The 25912-nt window shown below is 50.9% G+C and overlaps 1 protein-coding gene across 2 annotated transcripts in view; it reads left to right on the top strand.

Annotated features, from left to right (window-relative positions):
- CFAP74 (cilia and flagella associated protein 74) overlaps window positions 1-25912 on the top strand; it is a 365782-nt gene that overhangs the window by 161177 nt on the left and 178693 nt on the right. For both annotated transcript variants that reach the window (XM_075327962.1, XM_075327961.1), the window contains exons 18-19: window positions 3831-3987; window positions 12830-12912. In XM_075327962.1, the coding sequence (XP_075184077.1) occupies window positions 3831-3987; window positions 12830-12912 (240 nt within the window). The remainder of the gene's footprint in view (window positions 1-3830; window positions 3988-12829; window positions 12913-25912) is intronic.

Raw genomic sequence — 25912 nt, 5'->3', positions numbered from 1 at the left:
AAAAGGTTAACATTAATAGAGGTGCCCAAACCTTTTCATATGACTGTACTCCGGTGTTGTATTACCAGAGTGGGGCAGCCGTGGTAGTGAAGCGGGTCACAGGAGGCAGAGGTTGTGCTTGCAGCGGCGGTCAGTGGTGGCAGCGGAGGGTCAGTAGTGACAGCTGCGGTGACGGCTCAGTGGTAGCAGCGGCAGTGAAAGCTCAGTGGTGGCAGCGGCGGTGACAGCTCAGTGGTGGCAGCAGCGGCGACAGCTCAGTGGTGGCAGCGGTGGCAATGGCTTAGTGGTGGAGCAGACCGGTGTGGTGTGTCCCAGTTTGTCCACGGTCCCGGTTCAAGTGATGGCGCCCGCAGCGGCGCATGCACAAATGGAGCTCTCATCCAAGGGCTCCATCTGCGCACGCGCTGACTCCCGGAGCGGCGCTTGCATAGATGGAGATCTCATCCAAGAGCTCCATCTGTGCATGTGCTGACACCCGGCACCATCATTTGAAACCAAGGACCGTGGACACACTGGGACACCCACAGCACGGGGTGGCAGCCAGCAGGCCGCTCGCCCACCCGCACAGAGAGGCAGCTGGCACCGACAGGCAGCCAGCATGCAGCCACAGGCACCCGGCCCCACACACGCACGCAGCCACAGGCACCCGGCCGACCACACGCACCCAGCCGACTGCACAGACAGCCCCACCGGTAGGCTATATTCGGATTTTAAGACGCACCCCTCATTTTCCTCCCAAATTTTTGGGAGGAAAAGTGCGTCTAATAATCCGAAAAATACGGTAGGTAGATTCAAGCCACATTTTTACATGTTGAACCCCAAAATACAGATGAAAACCACAAGTCACTGAGACAACAGCATATTGAGGCACCATGCCTCAATTAATCCAAAGTGGTGCCTTAAAATTTCAGAGTCACACACAAACTTTCAACTTTCTTCTATTGCTAATTAGCTCTGCTATAAAGACCGCCCTCCTAGCTCAGGTAATTGCTGGTGACAGTTTCTGCTTACCTTGCCTCTAGACAGTAGCTGTGAGCTGAGGACCAGGAAGCCATTCAGAGAACATATGCTATGTGAAAGTGGTGTTGAGTTTTACCCTTCCTTTTTGGTTTTTCCTCTCTGGAACATTCCTCATTATTACCTCTTGTTGTTTGGAGTGCTTTCTACAATTGCTGTGTATTTTATCCCTGTCTCTTTAATCCTCCATGTGTCTTTAACTTAGAATAGGGCTAGCGTTCCCGCTGTCCTGCGCACTATACAGGGCTGAGTCCAGGGAAAGACAGGGATAGGCACGTGATCGGTGATGGCCACTTTTGCCACACAGCGGCGGACACCGTGAGGTACACCAGCGTTACTTTCACTCACAAGCTGAGCAGACCATCTACACTGCACACTGATGAATGCCTATGTTAGACCGAAACGTCTGTGCTGTATCTGGTCAAGCTTACTTAATAAAATACCAGTTTCTACAACTATTTGAGTGCCAAGTATTTGCTCTTTGCTACATACGGGACTGGATTCTACTTGAGCACCTACCACACAGAAGTGCCATGTCTATCCACAACAGTACTGCTCTGTCGGTCTCCCTGTCCTGCTGTAAACCTGTCAGGCTGACTTTTTTTTTTCCTGTCCCAGCTCTACTTGAGTAGGGTTTCTGACATGTGATTGGGGCAGGTTGCAGTTTGAAATATGTGACGACTAAAGCGGGCTTTACACGCTACGACATCGCTAATGCGGAGTCGTTGGGGTCACGGAATTCGTGACGCACATCCGGCCGCATTAGCGATGCCGTTGCGTGTGACATCGATTAGCGATTTTGCATCGTTGCAAAACAGTGAAAAATCGCTAATCGGCGACACGGGGGTCCATTCCCAATTATCGTTACTTCAGCAGTAACGAGGTTGTTCCTCGTTCCTGCGGCAGCACACATCGCTGCGTGTGACGCCGCAGGAGCGAGGAAGCTCTCCCTACCTGCCTCCCGGCCGCTATGCGGAAGGAAGGAGGTGGGCGGGATGTTACGTCCCGCTCATCTCCGCCCCTCCGCTGCGATTGGGCGGCGGTTCAGTGACGTTTCAGTGACGTCGCTGTGACGCCGCATGGACCGCCCCCTTAGAAAGGAGGCGGTTCGCCCGTCACAGCGACGTCGCCGGACAGGTAAGTATGTGTGACGGCTCTGGGCGATGTTGTGCGGCACGGGCAGCGATATGCCCGTGTCGCGCAACAGATGGGGGCGGGTACCCACACTAGCGATATCGGGACCGATATCGCAGTGTGTAAAGTAGCCTTAACATTTTATCACAGTCTCTCAGAACCCATTTAAGGACAGCAATATCTCAAAATGCAAAATAACAATAACAGCATTTTATTTATTACCACATATGTCATCAACAACTATTGCCATAATTTCGCAAAATTATGTTTTTTTTCTAAGCCGATCATTTTACACCACTCATCTTGGAATATGTTGAGCCAAGGGTGAAGGTAGCAAAGGATACATCTGTCAAAAAAAGGGACCTCACCTACAGTGATCTTACCTAATATCCTATGTGTCCCATTTTATCAGCGCCCCATTTTCTTCTTAGGCTAAGTTCACATTTCCGTTGTTTTGCATCAGTCACAATCCGTCGCCTTGAGGAATTACGGTCTCCTGCAAAATATTTTGCAGGAATCCTGTTTTTTCCCATAGACTTCTATTAGTGACGGATTGCGACTGATGATGCTGCGTTGCATCCGCTGCGTCGCGGTCAGTCGTTTTTTAACTGACCGTCGGGCGGGAGGAACGCAGCCTGTAACGTTTTTTGAGCAGCGCAATCCGTAGGATTTTGCTGCGCATGCTCTCTCTGGCTCCCTGCCCCCGTAACCAGGATACACATCGGGTAACCAAGCAATGCGCTTTGGTTAGTTACCCGATATTTACAGTGGTTACGTGTGCAGGGAGCCAGCGCTAAGCGGTGTATGCTGGTAACCAAGATAAATATCAGGTAACCAAGCAAAAAGTGCTTTGCTTTTACCCGATATTTACCCTGGCTGTGCACGGAGCCCGACACTTACCCGCTCGGCTTCGCCCCTCCCGCACTCTGCATGTACACACACACACACACTCACTCACGCACTCACCTGTCCCCAGCCCTGTAGTCCCTGCGGCACTGACGTCCTCAGTGCCACGGCCTCGCTCGGCTCCACCCACCCCGAACTCCGCCCCCTCGCGCTCCTCCCCCCCACACACACAACGGAGTCCGACAAAGAAAATTCTGTTCTTTGTCATCCGTTGTACAGCGCATCAGTCACATGCGTCAAGCAACGCATGTGACTGATGCAAAACAACGGAAATGTGAACTTAGCCTTAGCCAAAATGGCACTGTGAAAAGTCCAATCTACACCTTCTCTGCTGTGTCTATCCTGCAGCAGAGAAAAGGCAGGTTAGGCACAGTTTAGACTTTCCGCATCGACTCTCCCATGTCTTTGTGACATCAGTTTTGGAGAAGAAAACAGGGTACTAATCTAACAGATGGAGGCAGTCACGTCACAGTCGGGGGTGGAGGGTCGCTTTCATCAGGATAGATTTTATTTAGCCGAGAAGATGACATAACTGTCAGCCAAGGGGAGGAAGGATGGCGTAAGCCATTGCCAGATCCCCCAGGGTTCCCCGTGCACATTCATGTATGGTGCACTGCCAGGTTTTACTATCAGTTCAGCACTATAACTGATGAGTAAAATGGAAATAGACGTCTAACTCCCTATGCAAATTCTGAAATAAAAAGGGCAGTTGACTGTTTGCCTTTATTTTGCCTCTTAGTAGTAAAAAATTCTTTATTTTTGTTTTTGTCCAGATGCCTTCACCTACAATTGACAGCATATCCTCATATGCAGAGGAGAACGTCTGTCCAGAATCTAATGATCAAAGCACAGAGATCCCAAAGTCGACCCAATCAGACGTCTTCCGTGAAGGAACCAGTCCTCGGGGAGAAGATACCGAGAGCCCAAAAGGTTGTACAAATGCTGCAATAGTTGCTAGTTATTTCTGTTACATTGCTTGTTCCTATTGTGTTATATTTATAGGGAACCTGTAAGACGATAAATGAGAACGGCTCCTGCATTGTAAATATACAGCGAGTGAAATAAGTATTTAGCACGTCACCAATTTTCTAAGTAAATATATTTCTTACGGTGCTATTGACATGAATTTCTCACCAGATGTTGGTAACAACCCATCCAATCCATACAGGCAAAGAAATCAAACCATAGATGTTCATAAATGTAGTGATCTGAAATAATGAGAAATGACACAGGCAAAAAGTATTGAACACGCTTAGTGAAATGTGTTTAATACTTCGTACAAAAGATTTCTTGGTGATGAGAGCTTCAAGACGCCTACTGCATGGAGAAATTAGGAGCATGCATTGCTCAGGTGTGATTTTGGCCCATCCTTTCACACAAACACTCTTCACATCTTGAAGGTCTTGTGGGCTCCTTCTATGAACTCTGAGCTTCAGTTCCTTCCACCAAGATTTAGGTGAGGTGATTCTAGCAGGTTTTTTTCTCTCCAGGGGAGAGTTTCCTTGGTTGTGTGTTTGGTATTATTTGTCTTGGCGAAATGTCCATCCTCGTTTCATCCTGTTAGATGGTGGCAGATTTTTATCGAGAATGTCTCGGCACATTTATCCATTCATCCTTCTTTCAATCAGACGAAGTATGCCAGTGCTGAATGCTGAAAAACAGCCCCACACCATGATTATCCCATCTCCAAACGTCACTGTTGGGATGAAATGCAATGCCTTTTGACCTCCAATTATGGTGTAAATGTTGTTGAGCAAACTATAAACTCACTTGAACATGCTTTTCTTTGTCGCTCCATTGGGAGACCCAGACAATTGGGTGTATAGCTATTGCCTCTGGAGGCCACACAAAGTATTACACTTAAAAGTGTAAGGCCCCTCCCCTTCTGGCTATACACCCCCAGTGGGATCACTGGCTCACCAGTTTTGTGCTTTGTGCGAAGGAGGCAACACATCCACGCATAGCTCCACTTTTTAGTCAGCAGCAGCTGCTGACTATGTCGGATGGAAGAAAAGAGGACACATATAGTGTCCCCAGCATGCTCCCTTCTCACCCCACTGTATGTCGGAGGTGTTTGTAAGGTTGAGGTACCCATTGCGGGTACGGCGGCAGGAGCCCACATGCTGATTCCTTCCCCATCCCTTTTTACAGGGCTCTGGGTGAAGTGGGATTTACCGGTCTCCAGGCACTGAGACCGTGCTCCATCTACAGCCCCTGGAGAAGATGCTGGATGGAGCGGAGTACATCAGGGACATGGCCCTGCTTCCTCAAGGTACTCTGTGTCCCCGTGCATTTGGCGCTCACACCGCAGCATGCTGGGTGTTGTAGTGCGCCGGGGGACATCAGCGCTGCGGCGCCTGTGCCATAGCCTCATTCAGCTTAGCTGAAGCAGGCACACTTATGGGACTCGGCCGCGCCGGCCGCTGGGACTGCGGCACGGCTGGCACTTGTAGTGCGCCGGGGACTTCAGCGCGGCCTGCGCTTTTACGGCGGCCGCGCTGATAACTACAGTCCCCGGCTTTTGCGGCCTGCTTCCGTTCGTTCCCGCCCCCAGACCTGCCAGTCAGGAGAGGGGCGGGACGCTGCCCACGTCTAGGACTCGGGCGCGCCGGCCGCTGGAACAGCGGCGCGGCTGGCACTTGTAGTGCGCCGGGGACTTCAGCGCGGCCCGCGCTTTTACGGCGGCCGCGCTGATAACTCGAGTCCCCGGCTTTTGCGGCCTGCTTTAGTTCGTTCCCGCCCCCAGACCTGCCAGTCAGGAGAGGGGCGGGACGCTGGCCACTTCTAGGGCGGTCGCGCCGGCCGCTGGGACTGCGGCGCGGCTGGCACTTGTGGTGCGCCGGGGACTTCAGCGCGGCCCGCGCTTTTACGGCGGCCGCGCTGTTAACTCGAGTCCCCGGCTTCTGGGCCTAGTCTCCCTTCGTTACCGCCCACAGCCCTGACAGTCAGGGTAGGGGCGTGACGCTGCATAGAGCAGAGCTGAGAGCTGGAGTATGTTTTGCATACCCCACCCCTCTCACTGTGTGCACTGTGAATCCGGATTCCCGCACTTTCTCAGGCACGCCCACGGCTTCCTTCTCTACAAGGACACCGGCAGCCATTAGTGTCAGTTTCTGTACGATACAGAGACAAGTGTGGAAGACCCTGGCATTCTGATAGTCACACAATCGCTGTAACAGGCGTTAAGCAGCACCTGTGGTGCTAACCCCACTAGTGCAGAAGTGCACTTATAGATATGCTTGTACTATATACATTGCACTGTTTGGTCGCACGTTGTATATACCCTCCTGGATTATGCGGAGGAGTTATCAGCATATTCTCTGTGTAAAACAAAGGTGCAGAACCACATGTTTTTCTATACAGCTGGTACAGCATGTACGGCTATACGGCCGGCAGGTACATAGACTCCCATTGTATGCACTAATGGCCAGGGGATGAGGACGGTGTCTGCAGTATTTACTGACAGTTTTTCTGAGACTATGGCTATGATACTAGAAGCCTAGCAGTCCGGACATGTCTCTCACAATATGGGCACTGTTGAATCATTGATCCATGGCCCCCCTCAGTGTGAATAACTAACAGCTCCGGGAATGTCACACGCATCCCAGAGTCACGGCTCTGCACGGACGTCAGTCCCAGACAGCCTAAGTGGGCTCGCTATGAGCGGCCTCGGTTTCATCAGGGTCCTAACAGAAGGACTCGCTGTGTAATGAGGCGGAAGTAGCGGCTCAGGATTCTGATCCTGAGACCGCTCTCAATCTGGATACACCTGATTGTGACGCCATAGTAAATAATCTTATAGCGTCCATCTATAGAATGTGGGTTATTTCTCACAACTCCTCCAGTGGAGGAGTCAGCTTCACGTATTTTTCTGGACCACTCTGCCTTCAGAGAGGCAGTCCAGGAACACCACGCTTATCCAGATATGCGCTTCTCCAAACGGCTTAGGATACACGCTATCCCTGTCCCCTGACTTGGTCAAGGACTGGACCCAATGTCCCGAGCGGCATCCTCCAATCTCCAGGCTTGTAGCTAGATCCATAGTTGCAGTGGGAGATGGAACTGCAAACTCAAAGATGCCACTGACAGACAGATGGATCTCTGGTCGAAAGCCATCTATGAGGCTGTCGGCGCACCGTTGGCTCCGGCATTCTCTCCCTTGGGGCACTCCAAGCTATTTCAGCTTGTCTTACACAGATTGACACGGTTACACGTACATCTGTGCCGCAGGTGGCATCCTTAACCTCTCAAATGTCTGCATTTGTTTCTTACGCGATTCAGGTTGTCCTGGACTCTGCGAACCGTGCGGCGGTAGCCTCCGCTACTCCGTGTTTTTAAGCAGAGCCTGGTCTGCTCGTTAAGTGAATGGAAGGCAGATTCTGCTTCCAAAAAAGGTTGCCTAACCAGTTGCCTTTTTCTGCTGACCGACTGTTTGGTGAGCGTTGGATGTAACCATCAAACAGTCCAGGGGTAAGGATTCATCCTTTCCTCAGCCCGGACACAACAAACCCCAACAGAGCAAGAGGCAGTCGGGGTTTTCGGCCTTTTCGAGGCTCGGGCAGGTCCCATTTTTCCTCGTCCAAGGTGGACTCAAAAGGATCAGAGGAGCTAAGATTCTTAGCGGGCTCAGTCTCGCCCAAAAAAGCGACAGTCGGAAAACCCGCTTCCAAGGCGGCTTCCTCATGACTTGCGGCCTCGGTCGGTAGCAGGCTCTCCCGCCTTGGCGATATTTAGCTGCCATAGGTCAATGACCATTGAGTGTGAGACATTCTGTCTCACGGGTACAGGATAGAGCTCACTTCTCGTCCTCCAACTCGATTCTTCAGAATTTCTCCACCTCCCGGCCGGGCCGCTGCTCTTCTGCAAACAGGGTGCACTCTATAGGCAGAAAGAGTGATGACCCCCGTTCCTCTTCAGGAACAAGGTCACGGTTTTTACCCCAAATTCTTTGCGGTACCTATAACAACGGGCCGTTCCGTCCCGTTCTGGATCTAAAAATGCTCAGCAAGCTCGTGGACACCAGGCGGTTCCGGATGGAATCCCTCCGCCATGTCATCGCCTCAAGGTCCCAAGGATATTTCCTAGCATCATTAGGCATCAAGGATGCTTATCCACACGTGCCGATTGATCCAGAGCACTAGTGTTTCTACGCTTTGTTATAGGAGACGAACACCCTCTGTTCGTAGCTCTACCTTCCGGCTAGCGACAGTCCAACTGGTCTTCGCCAAGGTCAGGGCAGCAGTAGTCACAGTCCTGCACTCTCAGGGTCACTCTGTGGTCCCGTATTTAGACGATCTACTTGTCAAGGCACTCTCTTAGGAAACATGCCAACACTGCCCGAACGTTGCGCTGGAGACTCTCTAGAGTTTTGGGTGGATCATCAACTTTTTAAAGTCAGATCCGACCCCGACCCTATCGATAACATATCTAGGCATAGAGTTTCTTACTCTCTCAGCGATAGTGAAGCTGCCGCTAGACAAACAGCATTCACTACGGGCTGCAAGCTCTTCTTTAAGAACCAGTCGCACACATTGACACGCCTCATGCACTTCCTACGTAAGATGGTAGCAATGGAGGCAGTTCCTTTCGCGCAGTTTTACTGCGTCCACTACAATGGGACATTCTCCGCCAATGGGACGAGGAGTCGACGTCCCTCAACAGAGTCGTCGTTCTTCTCAGGCGGCCAAGGAATCTCTACGGTGGTGGCTTCTTCTCACCTCTTGGTCAAAAAGAAGGTCCTTCCTATCCCCGTCCTGGGCGATAGTTACGACAGACGCGAGTCTATCAGGGTGGGGAGCAGTTTTTCTCCACTACAGCGCTCAGGGTACGTGGACTCAGCAAGAGTCCACTCTTCAGATCAATGTTCTTGAACACAGAGCAGTGTATCTTGCCCTACAATCCTTCCAACAGCGGCTGGAAAGCAAGCATATCCGACTTCAGTCGGACAGCTCCACAGCGGTGGCATACATCAACCACCAAGGAAGAACGCGCAACCGGCAAGCCTTCCAGGAAGTCCGGCAGGTTCTGATGTGGGTGGAAGACACGGCATCCACCATATCCACAATTCACATCCCAAGTGTGGAAACTAGGAAGCTGACTTCCTAAGTCGCTGAGGTGTGGCCGAAAGAGTATGGTCTCCTCACCCGGACGGGTTTCAGGAGATCTGGCGCCGCTGACAGAGGCCGGACGTCGATCTAATGGCGTCACGGCACAACAACAATGTGCCAGCTTCATGGCACGGTTTCACAATCATCGAGCTCTGGCGGCAAACGCCTTAGTTCAGCATTGGTCGCAGTTCCAGCTACCTTAGGTGCCACCTCTGGCATTGTTGCCCAGAGTACTGCGCTAGATCAAGACCGACTGCGGCCGCGCCATCCTCGTCGCTACAAATTGGCCGAGGATGTTGTGGTACTCGGTTCTGTGGTGCCTCACGGTAGGCTAACCGGGGGCACTACCAGACCAATCAGACTGGCTGTCTCAAGGGCCATTCTTCCATTTGGATTCTACGGCCCTCAACCGGATGGTGTGGCATTGAGTCCTGGAACCTAGTGTCGTCAGGATTACCTCAGGACGTGGTTGCCACCATGAGACAGGCTAGCATACCAACGTCCGCCAAGATTGACCACAGGACGTGGAAGATGTTCTTATCTCGGTGCTCGGCGCAGGGTGTTTCTCCCTGGCCGGTTGCATCGTCTATGTTTCCTTCCTTCCTGCAATTATAGGTAGGAAAATGGGTTGTCGCTCAGTTCCCTTTAGGGACAAGTCTCAGCGCTATCTGTATTTTTTCAGAAACGACGACTTCCTCAGGTACGCACGTTCCTACGGGGAGTTTGTCTTCTCAGCACTCCGTACAAGCGGCCGTTAGAGCCCTGAGATCTGAACAAGGTTCTAATTGCTCTCCAGATGCCGCCTTTCGAGCCTTTGAAGGATGTCTCCCTTCCCGTTTTTCACGGGAAGTGGCCTTCTAGTAACGGTCTCGTCTCTTAGGAGAGTTTCCGAGCTAGCAACGCTCTCATACAAACTCCCTTCCTGGTCCTTCACCAGGACAGGGTAGTTCTGCGTCCGGTTCCGGAATTTCTCCCTAAGGTGGTATCCCATTTTCATATCAATCAGGATATCACCTCACCTTCTTTGTGTCCTCGTCCAGTCCATCAATTTCAGAAAGATTTGCATCTGTTGGTTCTGGTGAGAGCACTCAGGTTCTACTTCCCGCATGGCGCTCCTGCGCCACCCGGATGCACTCTTTGTCCTTGTCGCTGGTCGGCGTAAACAGTCGCAAGCTTCCAGATCCACCCTTGCTCGGGGGCTCGAGGAACCAATTCTTGAAACCTACAGTTCTACTGGGCTTCTGGTTCTCTCAAGGCCGAAGGCCCATTCTACCAGAGCCGTGGGTGCATCCTGGGCATTACGGCACCAGGCTACGGCTCAGCAGGTGTGTCAGGCACCCACCTGGTCGAGTCTACTTACTTTTACCAAGCATTATCAGATGCATACCTACGCTTCGGCAGACGCCAGCCTAGGTAGATAAGTCATTCAGGCGGCGGTTGGCCACCTGTAGGAGAGGGCCGTTTGACGGCCCTATCATGAGGTATTCTTTTACCCACCCAGGGATTGCTTTTGGACATCCCAATTGTCTGGGTCTCCCAATGGAGCGACAAAGAAGAAGGGAATTTTGTTTACTTACCGTAAATTCCTTTTCTTCTAGCTCCAATTGGGAGACCCAGCACCCGCCCTGTTTTCTCGGGGTTTTTCTGTTTTTTCGGGTACACATGTTGTTCATGTGGTATGGTTCAGTTCTCCGATGTTTCCTCGGATTGAATTGGTCTTTAAACCAGTTATTGGCTTTCCTCCTTCTTGCTTTGGCACTAAAACTGGTGAGCCAGTGATCCCACTGGGGGTGTATAGCCAGAAGGGGAGGGGCCTTACACTTTTAAGTGTAATACTTTGTGTGGCCTCCAGAGGCAATAGCTATACACCCAATTGTCTGGGTCTCCCAATTGGAGCTAGAAGAAAAGGAATTTACGGTAAGTAAACAAAATTCCCTTCTTTGTTCAGTAATGGAGTCTTGTATGGTGAGCGTGCATACAGGCCATGGAAGGTGAGTGCATTACTTATTGTTTTCTTTGAAACAATTGTATCTGCTGATTTAGCTGCCGCCCCACCACCGTGCGGAGCTGCCGGCCTACCTACACCCCACCTACTGTCTCCTCCCCAAAACCCTTTAGAATGTAAGCCCGCAAGGGCAGGGCCCTCTTCCCTCTGTACTAGTCTGTCTGTTGTAACTTGTATATGTATTCTGTATGTAATCCCCTTCTCATGTACAGCACCATGGAATCAATGGTGCTCTATAAATAAATAAATAATAATAATAATAATAATAATAATAATAATTCAATGTCTTTATGGTCTTTGGCCCTTGGAAAACTCTTTTGATGATTCTTTTAACTCCTCTGTCTGAAATCTTGCATGGGGCACCTGTTCGTGGCCTGTTTACGATGAAATAATGTTCTTTCCACTTCCAGATTATGATCCCAGCAGTGCTCACTGAAGCCTTTAATAGTTTACAAATCCTTCTGTAACCAAATGCCATCAGTATGTTTCGCAGCAGTAAGGTTGCAAAGGTGTTCAGACAGCTCACTGGTTTTACCCATCGTGAGATGTTTCTTGTGTGGCTCCTTGGTAATGAGACACCTTTTTACAGACCATCAGTTGAGCCAGCTGATATTATTTTTTATAAGTGGCAGGATTGCTTTGTAATTACTGGTAGATTTCAGCTCCTGTCATGACTTTCCATGGGTTTTTGCACCTCTCTTTCTTCATGTGTTCCATTATTTTTCCTTGTGTCGTAAACCTCACTAAATTTGTGATCTCTTTGCCTGCGTAGATGGGATGTGTTGTTACCGACATCTGGTGAGCAATTCCCCTTTAGGAATATATTTACTTAGAAAATTGTTGACGTGTTTAATACTTATTTTACCTGCTGTATACTGTACAGTGAAATTTAGAGAAATCCCAAATGAACAGGGCTTATTAGGGAACTCCTCATATATACAGTGCTTACCACATTAAACACAAACTGTTGGCAACTATAGAAAGTGATCCATATACTGTAGCAGCCTGTCAATTAAAACAGAAAAAAGCCAGCTTACCCACAGTAGAGACCACAGAATGCCAGATCGGTGCACAGATAGAAATAGCAGGATCCCTCTGCAGTAGAACGTAGTTAATGGAAAAATTCCAGCATCCAGATCCAGTAAATATTTTTTTAAAAAATTCTTTCCTTTATTCCAAAATTAGTTAAAAACAATACAATCCTTCATCATGATGGAGAGCGCATCACATAAGCGCGTTACATTGAACGCGTTTCGGACAAAAAACTGTCCTTAATCTGAGACAACCAGATTGTCTCAGAATAAGGACAGTTTTTTGTCCGAAACGCGTCCAAAGTAACACGCTTATGTGATGCGCTCTCCATCATGATGAAGGATTGTATTGTTTTTAACTAATTTTGGAATAAAGGAAAGAATTTTTAACAAATATTTACTGGATCTGGATGCTGGAATTTTTCCATTAACTGTGTAGCTGCCCGTCAGTATTTGCTGACATGTCGCCTGTGCGTCCATTATATCTATTTTTTTGTTTTATTTTAGCGAGTTATTGTCAGTCTGCCCATAAATCAGAAATATGGATATACGGTATATGAAAACTGCACATATTAATTACAGGACCACTACATCTAACCTTCTTTTGTTGTATGCATTGGATGTACTAGGTGTTATTGCAGAATCTCCTGCGGTGGATGAGGATTTGCGGGAGGATTCTTTGGAGGATGGGGCTGATATCCGGCTCGGTGAGGTAAGAGAGCTGTATCAGGCAGTGTAAGCTTTCCAGTCTGACATGGATGGATATTAATATGATTATTTTTTGCTATTTTCACTCATTCTGACAATTGCAGTTTTCCCCCATAATATGTAACTTGCTGTGTACAACATCTCTAATGCTTCTTAGGTGTTTTTTTGTGAATCATAGCTGTCGATTTTGTCAGGATCAGTTGCTTAATTAATTAAAGGGGTTGTCTACTACTTTATAACCTGCCCCCATCTGTTCTAACAGCTGAAGCCAAGCAAATTTGTAATTATCCTCTATTACATGATTCTAAACCGCCATCTTGCTAATGGTTCTTTCTGGGACTTTTCTTCCAAGCCACCCCTTGTCCTAGCTCTGGATTAAGACAGATTGTCATTAAAAAGAACCTGTCACCTGATTTGGGGCCTATAAGCTGCAGCCACCACCAGTGAGCTCTTATATACAGCATTCTAATATGCTGTATATAAGACCCCAGGTCACTGTTTATAACATAAACACTTTATTATACTTACGTAGCGGGCGGTCCAGTCCGATGGGTGTCGCTGTTCTCCGGTCCGATGGGTGTCGCTGCTCTCCGGTCCGATGAGTGTCGTTGTTCTCCGGTCTGATGGGTGTCGCTGCTCTCCGGTCCGATGGGTGTTGCTGCTCTCCGGTCCGATGAGTGTCGTTGTTCTCCGGTCCGATGGGTGTCGCTGTTCTCCGGTCCGATGGGTGTCGCTGCTCTCCGGTCCGATGAGTGTCGTTGTTCTCCGGTCCGATGGGTGTCGCTGCTCTCCGGTCCGATGGGTGTTGCTGCTCTCCCTCTCCGGTCCGATGGGTGTCGATGCTCTCCGGTCCGATGGGTGTCGCTGCTCTCTGGTCCGATGGTTGTCGCTGCTCTCCGGCGCCTCGTCTCTGCTGCGATCTCCATCCTCCTTCTATGCCACCCAGTATGGATGATGCCATCTACATCTTCTACACCGGCCGGCATTGCGATCTAGCACAGGCGACCTGTGAATTGCTCTGCTCAGGACAAATATACGTATTGTAGTCCTCAGTAGGGCAGATGAAAGTGTGCCTGCGCAGGATTGCAATGCCGGCTGATGTGGAAGTAGTACTACGCGTCATCCATACTGGGCGGGATAAAAGGAGGACGGCGATTGAAGCAGAGAGGAAGCGCCGGACCGGAGAGCAGCGACATCCATCGGACCAGACCGCCCCCTAGGTGAGTATTATAAAAGTGTTTTTTATGTTATACACAGAGGCCTGGGCTCTTATATACAGTATTCTAGAATGCTGTATATAAGAGCCCACTGGGGGTGACCGGAGCCTATAGTCCATAAATTGGGTGACAGGTTCCCTTTAATCCCTTCACATCTTCTTTTGAGAGGGCGTGCTGACAATCCTTCGGATTCTAGCGCTCAGAAGAAGGGAGGATCGGACAGTATGTCAATAGAAAAAAAACAGTACAAAAACACAATGAAACCTTATTATATAAAAAATAAATAAACTTTTTGCTTAAAATTTTTATATAAGTTATTTAATTTGTTAAAAGGCTATTACTGTTATCACCAATTTCTTTATCGTTCCTATGGGAGACCCAGACCATGGGTGTTTAGCTTCTACCTCTGGAGGACACACAAGTGTAGCTCCTCCCCCTGAGCTTATACACCGCCTGGTGAGCAGACCCAGCCAGTTTATCGCTTTGTGTTCAGGAGGCATACATCCACACATGCATTCTCATATGATTTTTTTCCTTTTGGAACGAGATGAAGAAGTACGGGTCCCTTCTCACACCACTGTGTCGGCAGTGTTGTAAGGTTGATTCCTAGGCTGGAGCCTTACATGCCGTGCTCCTTCACCATCCCTCCTGGGCTCTGGCTTGAAGTGGGAGCCAGCACGGTGTCCATGCTTGGCAGGAGACTGGTCTCCATCCGCAGCCCTTCAGGACCCTGCTGGACGGAGCACTCATCCCCAGGGACTTGGCCCTGCGTCTCAGAAGCTAAGTACCTGAGACGTTTATATTTCGGGGTCCCTGTACTTTATTGTTGGGGGAGAGTGTGCTTATTGTGTTTACTGACATTTCCGGTGGGTTCTCTAGCTGTCGCCTGAGAACCGCGCCGATGGTGCCTGCGCGTCGGCTGCGCCGCTCAAATTTAGGCCCCGGCTTCGCCGGAGGCCTAGTTTCTGTTTCACTGCCCTCGCATGTCACTCATGCAGAGGGACAGGCTCGGCTCCTCCCGGCGGCCCGTTGTGTACAGGGGGAGGGACACTCCCCACTGCAGTGTGTGTCCCCTCCCCTGTAGGTCTCTATGGCCCTCCAGATCCCGCTCCTCAAGCAAGTCCCGCCCCCTCTCTTCGCTCCGGCGGCCATTTTTTCAGCGTTCTCTCTCATTGCAGCGCTGGTCTGCAGCATCCCTGCTGAGGTGCTGTGCTTGGGGGTCTGGGCTTCGGGATCTGGAGGGCACACAACACCGCTCCAGCGGTCTGGTAAGCCACAACCGGTCTCCGGTTGTGGACCTCTGTATATACTCTCTGGGGGTCATTCTCTGGCAGAGCCCCCACTCCAGCAGCATGTCTCACATGAGGAGCAAGGCCCCAAAGCTTTATGCTGTATGCGCTGCATGTAAGCTCCTGCTGCCTGAACCGAGCACCTATCCACATTGTGATGCCTGCTCTAACTTGGCGGTGCCACAGCCTTGAGTCTCACCCCCAGTGGTCTCTCAGGCTGCCCCTGCTCCTGTGGCTGAACCCCCGGCTTGGGTAGAATCCTTTTCTAGGTCTATCTCCCAGTCCCTTGCTGAGTCCATGGGACTTCTGTCCAGGACTCTGATGAATATGCATCAGCCCCCTTCACAGGGTGCCTCGGCTGCTAGGGGTCTCTCAGGACCGGAGCTCACAGAGGATTCATCATCAGGGCCCAGACCCCGTCCTCCTGAGAAGAGACGCAGGGTTCCCTCTCCCTCCTCCTCCCGTGGCTCTGATTCCAGAGCTGACTCGCAGGATGAGGATGATGCCTTTACAGGGGGCTCGGAGGCTAACTCCATGTACCCCATTGATCTGTCCGAAAGTGACTCAGCTCTTAGTGACTGATTGCTTCTATTAATTCTGTACTGGATCTCAATCCGCCAGTATCAGAGGAGCAACCCTCTCTGGCAGAAAAGCACCAGTTTACCTTGCCTAAGAGAGCAAAGAGTGTGTTCTTTAACCACTCCAGTTTTCAGGCCGCTGTGACCAAACCCAGGGCGTGCCCTGACAAACGCTTCCCAAAGCGTGGTTCTGATGACCGTTTTCCCTTTCCACCTGAGGTGGTCAAGGAGTGGGCTCACTCCCCAAAGGTAGACCCTCCGGTGTCTAGGCTCGCAGCCCGGACCGTTGTGTCGGTGGCTGATGGCACTTCCCTTAAGGATTCCACTGACCGCCAGATTGACCTTCTGGCCAAATCAGTGTATAAAGCGGCGGGGGCCGCGTTTTCTCCGACTTTTGCAGCAGTGTGTTCTCTCAAAGCCATCTCTGCTTCTCTAGAGGAGATGCATTCCCTCACCAGGGAATCTATGCCCGAAATGGATGCCTTAACTTCCCAAGCTTCGGCCTTTTCATCCTATGCCATGTCTGCCATGCTGGAGGCTTCTCACCGCACTGCGGTGGCTTCGGCTAATTCCCTCGCTATCCGCAGAATCTTGTGGCTTCGAGGGTGGAAGGCAGATGCTTCTTCAAAGAAGTACCTTGCTGGGCTCCCTTTTGCTGGGTCCCGGCTGTTCGGAGAACAGCTGGATGAAATTATTAAGGAAGCAACTGGCGGGAAGAGTACTTCCATGCCACAAACCAAAGCCAGGAAACCTGCCCAGGGTAGGAATCAGTCGAGGTTTCGCTCCTTTCGTTCCTCCAACTGGTCGTCCTCTAAGCCCTCGGCCTCGTCCGCTAACTCAGCCAAGGACCAGAAATCCAACTGGCGCCCAAAAGCGCGTCCACAGAAGACCGCAGGAGCTGCTGCCACTAAGGCAGCCTCCTCGTGACTATCTGCCCTCTCCAGCAACGTCCTTAGTCGGTGGCAGGCTCTCCCACTTTGGCAACGCTTGGTTTCAACACATCTCCGATCAGTGGGTGAGAAATATCATCTCCCACGGCTACAGGATAGAATTCTCTTCCAGTCCGCCAAACAGATTTTTTCTCTCAACTCCTCCCTGCTCCAAGGCCGCCGCCTTCTCACAGGCCGTGGCAGCCTTGCAGGCCAATGGAGTAATTGTACCGGTTCCCGCTCGGGAACGGTTCAGAGGTTTCTACTCAAATCTCTTCCTAGTTCCCAAAAAGGACGGTACCTTCCGGCCCATCCTGGATCTGAAGCTTCTCAACAAGCATGTTCAAGTGCGGCCCTTTCGCATGGAGTCTCTGCGATCAGTCATTGCCTCTATGTCCCAAGGGGATTTCCTGGCATCCATCGACATCAGAGATGCCTATCTGCATGTGCCAATTGCAGTGTCACACCAGCGTTGGCTACGTTTTGCAGTAGGAGAAGATCATTTCCAATTCGTGGCTCTTCCCTTCAGGTTGGCCACCGCCCCTCGGGTATTCACCAAGGTCATGGCTGCAGTGATTGCAGTTCTGCACCTCCAAGGGTTGGCAGTGATTCCTTACCTGGACGATCTTCTAGTCAAGGCTTCATCCAGCGCAGATTGTCAGCGGAGTGTCTCGCTCACTCTCTCCACTCTATCTCAATTCGGATGGCTGGTCAATCTGCCCAAATCCACTCTGACTCCGACCCAGAGTCTCACGTACCTAGGGATGCAGTTCGAGACCTTGACGGCACTTGTGAAGTTGCCCTTAGTCAAACAGCAGTCCCTTCAGCTAGCGGTGCGCTCTCTGCTGAGGCCCCGCCGGTATACCCTCAGGCGGTTGATGCAGGTGCTGGGTCAAATGGTGGCGTCCATGGAGGCTGTTCCCTTTGCCCAGTTCCATCTGCGCCCCCTGCAGCTGGATATTCTCCGCTGTTGGGACAAGCAGCCTTCCTCCTTACACAGGTTAGTGGCTCTGTCGTCACAAACCAGGAGCTCTCTTCAGTGGTGGCTTCGGCCTCTCTCCCTGTCCCAGGGACGCTCCTTCCTGACCCCGTCCTGGGTGATTCTCACCACGGATGCCAGTCTATCCGGCTGGGGAGCGGTATATCTCCCCACCACAGAGCGCAGGGCACTTGGACTCCGTCCAATTCAGCCCTTCCAATCAATGTGCTGGAAACCAGAGCCGTGCTTCTAGCTCTCCTAGCTTTTCACCACCTGTTGGCGGGCAGGCACATTCGAGTCCAGTCAGACAACGCGACAGCGGTTGCCTACATCAATCACCAAGGCGGGACACGCAGCCGCCTGGTAATGTTGGAGGTACAACGCATCCTTCAATGGGCGGAGGACTCAAAGTCCACCATATCCGCAGTCCACATCCCAGGCGTGGAAAACTGGGAGGCAGATTATCTCAGCCGTCAAACCGTGGACGGTGGCGAGTGGTCTCTGCACCCGGCAGTGTTTCAGTCAATCTGCCGCAAATGGGGCACCCCGGTCGTGGACCTAATGGCATCCCGTCACAACAACAAGGTTCCCGTTTACGTGGCTCGCTCCCACGACCCTCAGGCATTCGCCGCGGACGCACTGGTTCAAGACTGGTCCCAGTTTCGTCTGTCCTACGTGTTTCCCCCTCTAGCTCTCTTGCCCAGAGTTCTGCGCAAGATCAGACTGGAGGGCCGTCGAGTCATCCTCATTGCACCGGACTGGCCCAGGCGAGCTTGGTATCCAGACCTGCTCCATCTGTCCGTAGAGATGCCGTGGCATCTCCCGGACCGTCCAGACCTACTCTCACAAGGTCCGTTTTTCCGCCTGAATTCTGCGGCTCTCAAATTGACGGCGTGGCTCTTGAGTCCTGGATCTTGACGGCTTTTGGTATTCCTCCTGAAGTCATCTCCACTATGACTCGGGCCCGTAAGTCTTCCTCCGCTAAGATCTATCACAGGACTTGGAAATTTTTCATGTCATGGTGTCGCTCTACTGACCATCCTCCTTGGCCATTCTCCTTGCCGACCCTTCTGTCCTTTCTACAGTCCGGTCTGCAGCTAGGATTGTCCCTCAACTCTCTCAAGGGACAAGTCTCAGCTCTGTCAGTACTGTTCCAGCGGCGTCTCGCTCGGCTGGCTCAGGTCCGCACCTTCATGCAAGGCGCATCTCACATCATTCCGCCTTACCGGCGGCCCTTGGATCCCTGGGACCTTAATTTGGTTCTCACGGTTTTGCAGAAACCCCCCTTTGAGCCTCTTAGGAAGGTCTCTTTGCATCGTCTTTCTCAGAAAGTGTTTTTTCTGGTGGCCATAATGTCCCTCAGGAGAGTCTCTGATTTGGCCGCGCTCTCTTCGGAGTCACCTTTTTTAGTTTTTCATCAAGACAAGGTGGTTCTCCGTCCGACTCCGGACTTTCTTCCTAAGGTGGTCTACCCTTTCCACCTTAACCAGGACATTACCCTACCTTCCTTTTGTCCGGCTCCTGTTCATCGCTTTGAAAAAGCGCTGCATACTCTGGATCTGGTGCGGGCGCTCCGGATCTATGTGTCTCGCACCGCTTCTATTAGGCGGTGCACCTCTCTTTTTGTGCTAACCACAGGTCGGCGCAAGGGTCTCTCTGCTTCTAAGCCGACCTTAGCCCGTTGGATCAGATCGACCATTTTGGACGCTTACCAGAGTTCTCAGGTGCCTCCCTGTTACGAGGGGGACCCGGGGAAGCGTGCCAAGATGGGAAATAGACAGCTTCCGCCGGTCAAGGTCCACTGTGCGGTGTAAGGGACCGCTGCTATGGTCAGGAAAGAGTGAGCGGGTTGCTACTAGTGATCGTCTGGAATGTCACAGACGATCTATGTACACCGGTCCGCCCTAACCCGTGAGGGTTGTATGGCTCGGGGCTTCTCGATCGGTGTACCTGTTGCACGGGGACGCACAGAGGTGCCTACGCACGTGTGCCAGCGGGAGTCACAGGATATGGCACGAGGGTAGCACAGAGGTGCCCACGCACGTGTGCTTTCAATAACCAGGTGAGTCCGGTGGAGACTCGAGGAGCTCACCTGGGACAGGAACACGGCCTGTTAAAGGAGATACTGCCAGAGCAGCAAGGCAGGAACACGGCCTGCAAACCAGGTGCTGCCTGAGCAGCAAGGGCAAAGCCCACAAAAGACAATAATGCCTGAGCAGTGGCGTGGCAGCACGCTGCCAGACATCCAAACATAGAAGGACGGTCGCGCGCCGCCATGATGGCAGGGGGAGCTTTTAAGGAGGTGTAGCTCCACCCAAGGGCGGGCGCGAGACGGGCGTGACCCAATCAGGATTCGTGACGTCCTGGCCCAGCCAGTCAGGATTCAGCACATCACCAGCCTCGTCATCGGGCCGTGTGATATCAGTGAGCGAATCAGAAGACGTCACGTGGAGCACATGCTCATCTTCCTGCCTCTGGGTCATAAAGGCAGGATCCCCGGTTTCACAATGTGCAGAGACATGGGAAGTCTTGCTGCTTCCCTGAGCATCTATTCTTTGCACACTGCGCAACCTCCCAGAGCCTCCATGATGCTGAACAGGAGAGCTTGTGGCAGGCAGGGGATGGGAGACCACTCCCTTCCTTGCAAGGGGAGAACCACTAGGTGTCACCCTTCTGCTGTGTCTCTGAGAAGACAACTCCTGCAGTCTCCCAGACCTTTGGTGTTGCTGAGCAGGAGGGCTCGTGGCAGACAAGGAATGGGGGACCACCTCATTCCTTGCAATAAGAGAGCCACGACCTGTAACACCTCCCCCGCCGGGGATCAAGGCACATTCGACCAGAGCTGTTGGTGCCTCTTGGGCTTTCAGGCACCAGGCTACGGCTCAACAAGTCTGTCAGGCTGCCACTTGGACTAGCCTGCATACCTTTTCGAAGCACTACCAAGTGCATGCTCATGCTTCGGCAGATGCGAGCTTGGGCAGACACATCCTTCAGGCGGCTGTCGCCCATTTGTGAAGTTAGGTATTGCCTACTTCTTACTTTGTTCGGTTTATTTCCCACCCAGGGACTGCTTTGGAACGTCCCATGGTCTAGGTCTCCCATAGGAACGATAAAGAAAAAGAGAATTTTGTTTACTTACCGTAAATTCTTTTTCTTGTAGTTCCGTAATGGGAGACCCAGCACCCTCCCTGTTGCCTGTTGGCACTTTTCTTGTTCCGCGTGTTATCACCGGCTGTTGTCGTAGACAGAGTTTCCGGTTGTTCCGGCTCTTGCTCTGTTCTACTTGTGGGTGGCTATTCTCCTTCAGCTTTTGCACTAAACTGGCTGGGTCTGCTCACCAGCGGGTGTATAAGCTCAGGGGGAGGAGCTACACTTTTAAGTGTTGTACTTTGTGTGGCCTCCAGAGGCAGAAGCTATACACCCAATGTCTGGGTCTCCCAATACGGAACTATAAGAAAAAGAATTTACGGTAAGTAAACAAAATTCTCTTTTTTAACTTATTTACCTGATAGATGATAACAGATCTGACATCTGGGACCTGAATTGTTAGATTGGGGAGTGTTCCGAATTCCCTGTGAAATTGGAGCTTTGGTCAACCATACACCCAACTGCTCCATTCAATAAGTATGGGCTTGCCGGAGATAATAGGTATGCTGTATTCAGTCGGCTTTCTTCAGCACTTTTATGGACAGTGAGTGGAGTGGTTCAGCCTCAGTCTAAAATCAAGGGAGTCAGGATATCCTTAATTGTGATCAATGGACCTCAACTTTCTATTAGTTGTTACCCAGGGAATAAGTAAAAATTGATAATAACACTTTAGACCCACGATACCTCTTTAAATGAGATGTTCACATCATAAGCTCTTTCTGGTAGTCTTCATTGGAACACATCTTAGAAAAATAAATGTACTCCTCACCACCAGGTTACATTGAGGAAGCCAGTACCCAGTTATTTAGTTAGTGCAAAAGCAGTAAGAGCAGAAACTTCAAGACCCCCCCCATCCAAAAAAAAGGGAGGGTGCTATATTCCCCAGTGGAGGCTACGAGAAAGAAGATTTTATGATACATGGCAAAAATCAGATTTTATAGTAAGTACGAAAAATCTTTATTCCTCAATCAGTTTATTGGGGACACAGGAACAATGGGACGTCCTAAAACTGGGGGACACAGGAACAATGGGACGTTCTAAAACTGGGGGACACAGAAACAATGGGACATTCTAAAACTGGGGGACACAGGAACAATGGGACGTTGTAAAACTGGGGGACACAGAAACAATGGGACGTTGTAAAACTGGGGGACACAGGAACAATGGGACGTTCTAAAACTGGGGGACACAGGAACAATGGGACATTGTAAAACTGGGGGACACAGGAACAATGGGGCGTTCTAAAACTGGGGAACACAGGAACAATGGGACGTTCTAAAACTGGGGGACACAGGAACAATGGGACGTTCTAAAACTGGGGAACACAGGAACAATGGGACGTTGTAAAACTGGGGGACACAGAAACAATGGGACGTTGTAAAACTGGGGGACACAGGAACAATGGGACGTTCTAAAACTGGGGGACACAGGAACAATGGGACGTTCTAAAACTGGGGAACACAGGAACAATGGGGCGTTCTAAAACTGGGGAACACAGGAACAATGGGACGTTCTAAAACTGGGGGACACAGGAACAATGGGACGTTCTAACACTGGGGGACACAGGAACAATGAGACGTTCTAAAACTGGGGGACACAGAAACAATGGGACGTTGTAAAACTGGGGGACACAGGAACAATGGGACGTTGTAAAACTGGGGGACATAGAAACAATGGGACGTTGTAAAACTGGGGGACACAGGAACAATGGGACATTGTAAAACTGGGGACACAGGAACAATGGGACGTTCTAAAACTGGGGGACACAGGAACAATGGGACGTTCTAAAACTTGGGGACACAGAAACAATGGGACGTTGTAAAACTGGGGGACACAAACAATGGGACGTTGTAAAACTGGGGACACAGGAACAATGGGACGTTGTAAAACTGGGGGACGCGGGAACAATGGGACGTTCTAAAACTGGGGAACACAGGAACAATGGGGCGTTCTAAAACTGGGGGACACAGGAACAATGGGACGTTCTAAAACTGGGGGACACAGGAGCAATAAAATGTTCTAAAACTGAGGGACACAGGAACCATGGGACATCCTAAAACTTTCCCTGCAGTGGGGAAATTAGTACCAGTAGTACTGCAGGGTTAAGAATAGCAATCAGGTTACTACTCAAGCATTTGAGACTTGTAGTACCGTTCTGCTAAGACTTGCACCCTTAGGCCCTGTGCGCACACTGTGGATTTACCGCAGATTTTGCCGCGGATTTGCCGCAGAATTCCTGCAGAAAATGTGTCTAACATTGCTGCAGTCATTCCCCAGCAATTCCTATGGGTTTTAAAAAATGCTGTGTACACACTGCATTTTTTTATAACCGCGGATTTACCCGCGGATTTTCCGCTGCGGAATTAATGAGAATGTCACTTCTTTTCCGCAGGTACCTGCGTTTTTTGCCATAGATAATGGTAAAAATCCGCAGGGACCAACTTGCGGAAAATCCGCGGCAAATCCACAAAAACAACGCACAAAAACGCAAAAACCGTGGAAAAACCGCATGCGGATTTCGTTGCGGTTTTTTTACCGCGGGTGTGGGATTCTTTAAGAGGGTCCGGATTTTTCTTAAAGGGAACCTGTCAGCAGAAATTTCCCCTAAAACCTAACAGATTCCCCCTCTGCAGCTCCTGGGCTGCATTCTAGAAAGGTCCCTGTTATTATTGTGCCCCCTTTCTGACCAAAAAAAAAGAGTTTATAAAGTGGTACCTTTTTGGCTTCGGATTCTATAAATGTGACACGGGGGTGGGCTGCCTGATGGCCGTTATTCTGCCCCCTGGTCCTGTATGCCGCCCCCATCGCTGATTTCCATACTTGTGGACGCCGCCCACTGCTCCAGCCATACCCGCGCATGCCCAGTGCCCATCTCTCGTGGATGAGCACTGTGCCCAGTGTCACCTCTGGTGACGTGTGCGCAGGGTTTAGATTATGGGCGGTGCTGTGATGTTTATCACCAAGCAACCGCCCATAATCGCGGGACCGCGCTTTCCCCCTCGGCCTGCTTCGTTCTGCGCAAGCGCGCTGCTGCTGACCTCACGTCACCTCCTTCCCATCTTGCCCTGAGGCAGGAAATAGATGGGAAGGAGGTAACGTGGGGTCAGCAGCACCGCGCTTGCGCAGAATGAAGGACGCCGAGGGGGAAAGCGCGGTCCCGCGATTATGGGCGGTTGCTTGGTAATAAACATCACAGCACCGCCCATAATCTAAACCCTGCGCGCACGTCACCAGCGGTGACACTGGGCACAGTGCTCATCCACGAGAGATGGGCACTGGGCATGCGCGGGTATGGCTGGAGCAGTGGGCGGCGTCCACAAGTATGGAAATCAGCGATGGGGGCGGCATACAGGACCAGGGGGCAGAATAACGGCCATCAGGCAGCCCGCCCCCGTGTCACATTTATAGAATCCGAAGCCAAAAAGGTACCACTTTATAAACTCTTTTTTTGGTCAGAAAAGGGGCACAATAATAACAGGGACCTTTCTAGAATGCAGCCCAGGAGCTGCAGAGGGGGAATCTGTTAGGTTTTAGGGGAAATTTCTGCTGACAGGTTCCCTTTAAGAAAAAGGCACTTTCTAGTGCGCACATGGCCTAAGGTGCAAAAGTAAGAGCTCTACAACAACAATATGCACAACAGACTAAATAGCAGCCCTATGGAACAGGGAAACTGACGCCTGGAGGTGTAAGGCTGTGTCCGCACTTTGCAGTTCAATTCTGCAGCATGTAAGTCACTGCGTGTGCGCTCAGAACGCAGCCGAAAAAGCTGCGTTCTGAGACGCATTCGGCAGAACGCAATGTGCGGACATTCCTGGAGAGAATTCATGCGTTCTCTGCCATAGACAGAGTGTGAAAAGCATCCAGAACGCACATTTTTCACAGTACGCACCCACTCGGCTCTACAGCATCCCCATAGACTTGCAACAGAGTCGAGTGGGACCGTACTGTCACTGACATGGCTGGCTGCGGGACAGTGCCGCGCGATCAGAATGAACTCGGATGAACTTCACCCGACTTCATTGTGATCACGCGGCTCTGTCTGTGTGCCGCGGTTTTATTTGCGGTCACACGTGAAGGACTCACCTGTGATCGCAAATCCCCTGAGTGACTACAGTGAGCCGTGCGATCAGCTGTGCTTTCACTCAGGTTACTCGCGTTCACAGCTGCAGTCCTCCACCTGAGAGCGGTGGCCGCGAGTAACCTCAGTGACAGCACAGCTGATCTCGCAACTCACTTCAGTTGCTGCATAGAGCTCACAGGAATGGCAGTGTTCTAGTGCCGCTCCTGTCAGCTTCCAATGTAGCAGAGCTGGAAGCGTCGTGGTACCTTGCGTGGATTACGTCGGACCTGGAGGTGTTTTTGAGGGATTAATAAAGTGGTGAAAGAGGGTGTTTTTTTGTCTTTCATTTCAAATAAATGATTTTTTGGATGTGTGTGTTTATTTACTTTAACTTACAGGTTCATCATGGAAGGTTTCTCGGGGACACGCCTGCCATGATTAACCTAGGACTTTGGCTGCAGCTATGGGCTGCTTCCATTAACTCCTTATTACTCCATTTGCCACCGCACCAGGGCAATTCGGGATGAGTCGGTAAAGTCCCGAGACTGTTGCATCTAATGGATGCGGCAATTTCGGGCGGCTGCTGGCTGATATTGTTAGGTTGGGGAGCTCCCCATAACGTGGAGCTTCCCATCCTGAGAATACCAGCCTTCAGTCGTGTGGCTTTACCCTGGCTGGTATCCAAATGGAGGGGACCGCACGTCGGTTCTTTTTCATTTATTTATTTATTTTTTTCTACTGCTCAATATAGACACGCCAACCGGCGACTGTGATTGGTTGCAGTGAGACAGCTGTCACTCAGTGT

The sequence above is a fragment of the Anomaloglossus baeobatrachus genome, chromosome 11 (assembly GCF_048569485.1).
Source record: "Anomaloglossus baeobatrachus isolate aAnoBae1 chromosome 11, aAnoBae1.hap1, whole genome shotgun sequence".
NCBI classification, from domain to species: Eukaryota; Metazoa; Chordata; class Amphibia; order Anura; family Aromobatidae; genus Anomaloglossus; species Anomaloglossus baeobatrachus.
This window is presented reverse-complemented; position numbering and strand designations above follow the sequence as displayed.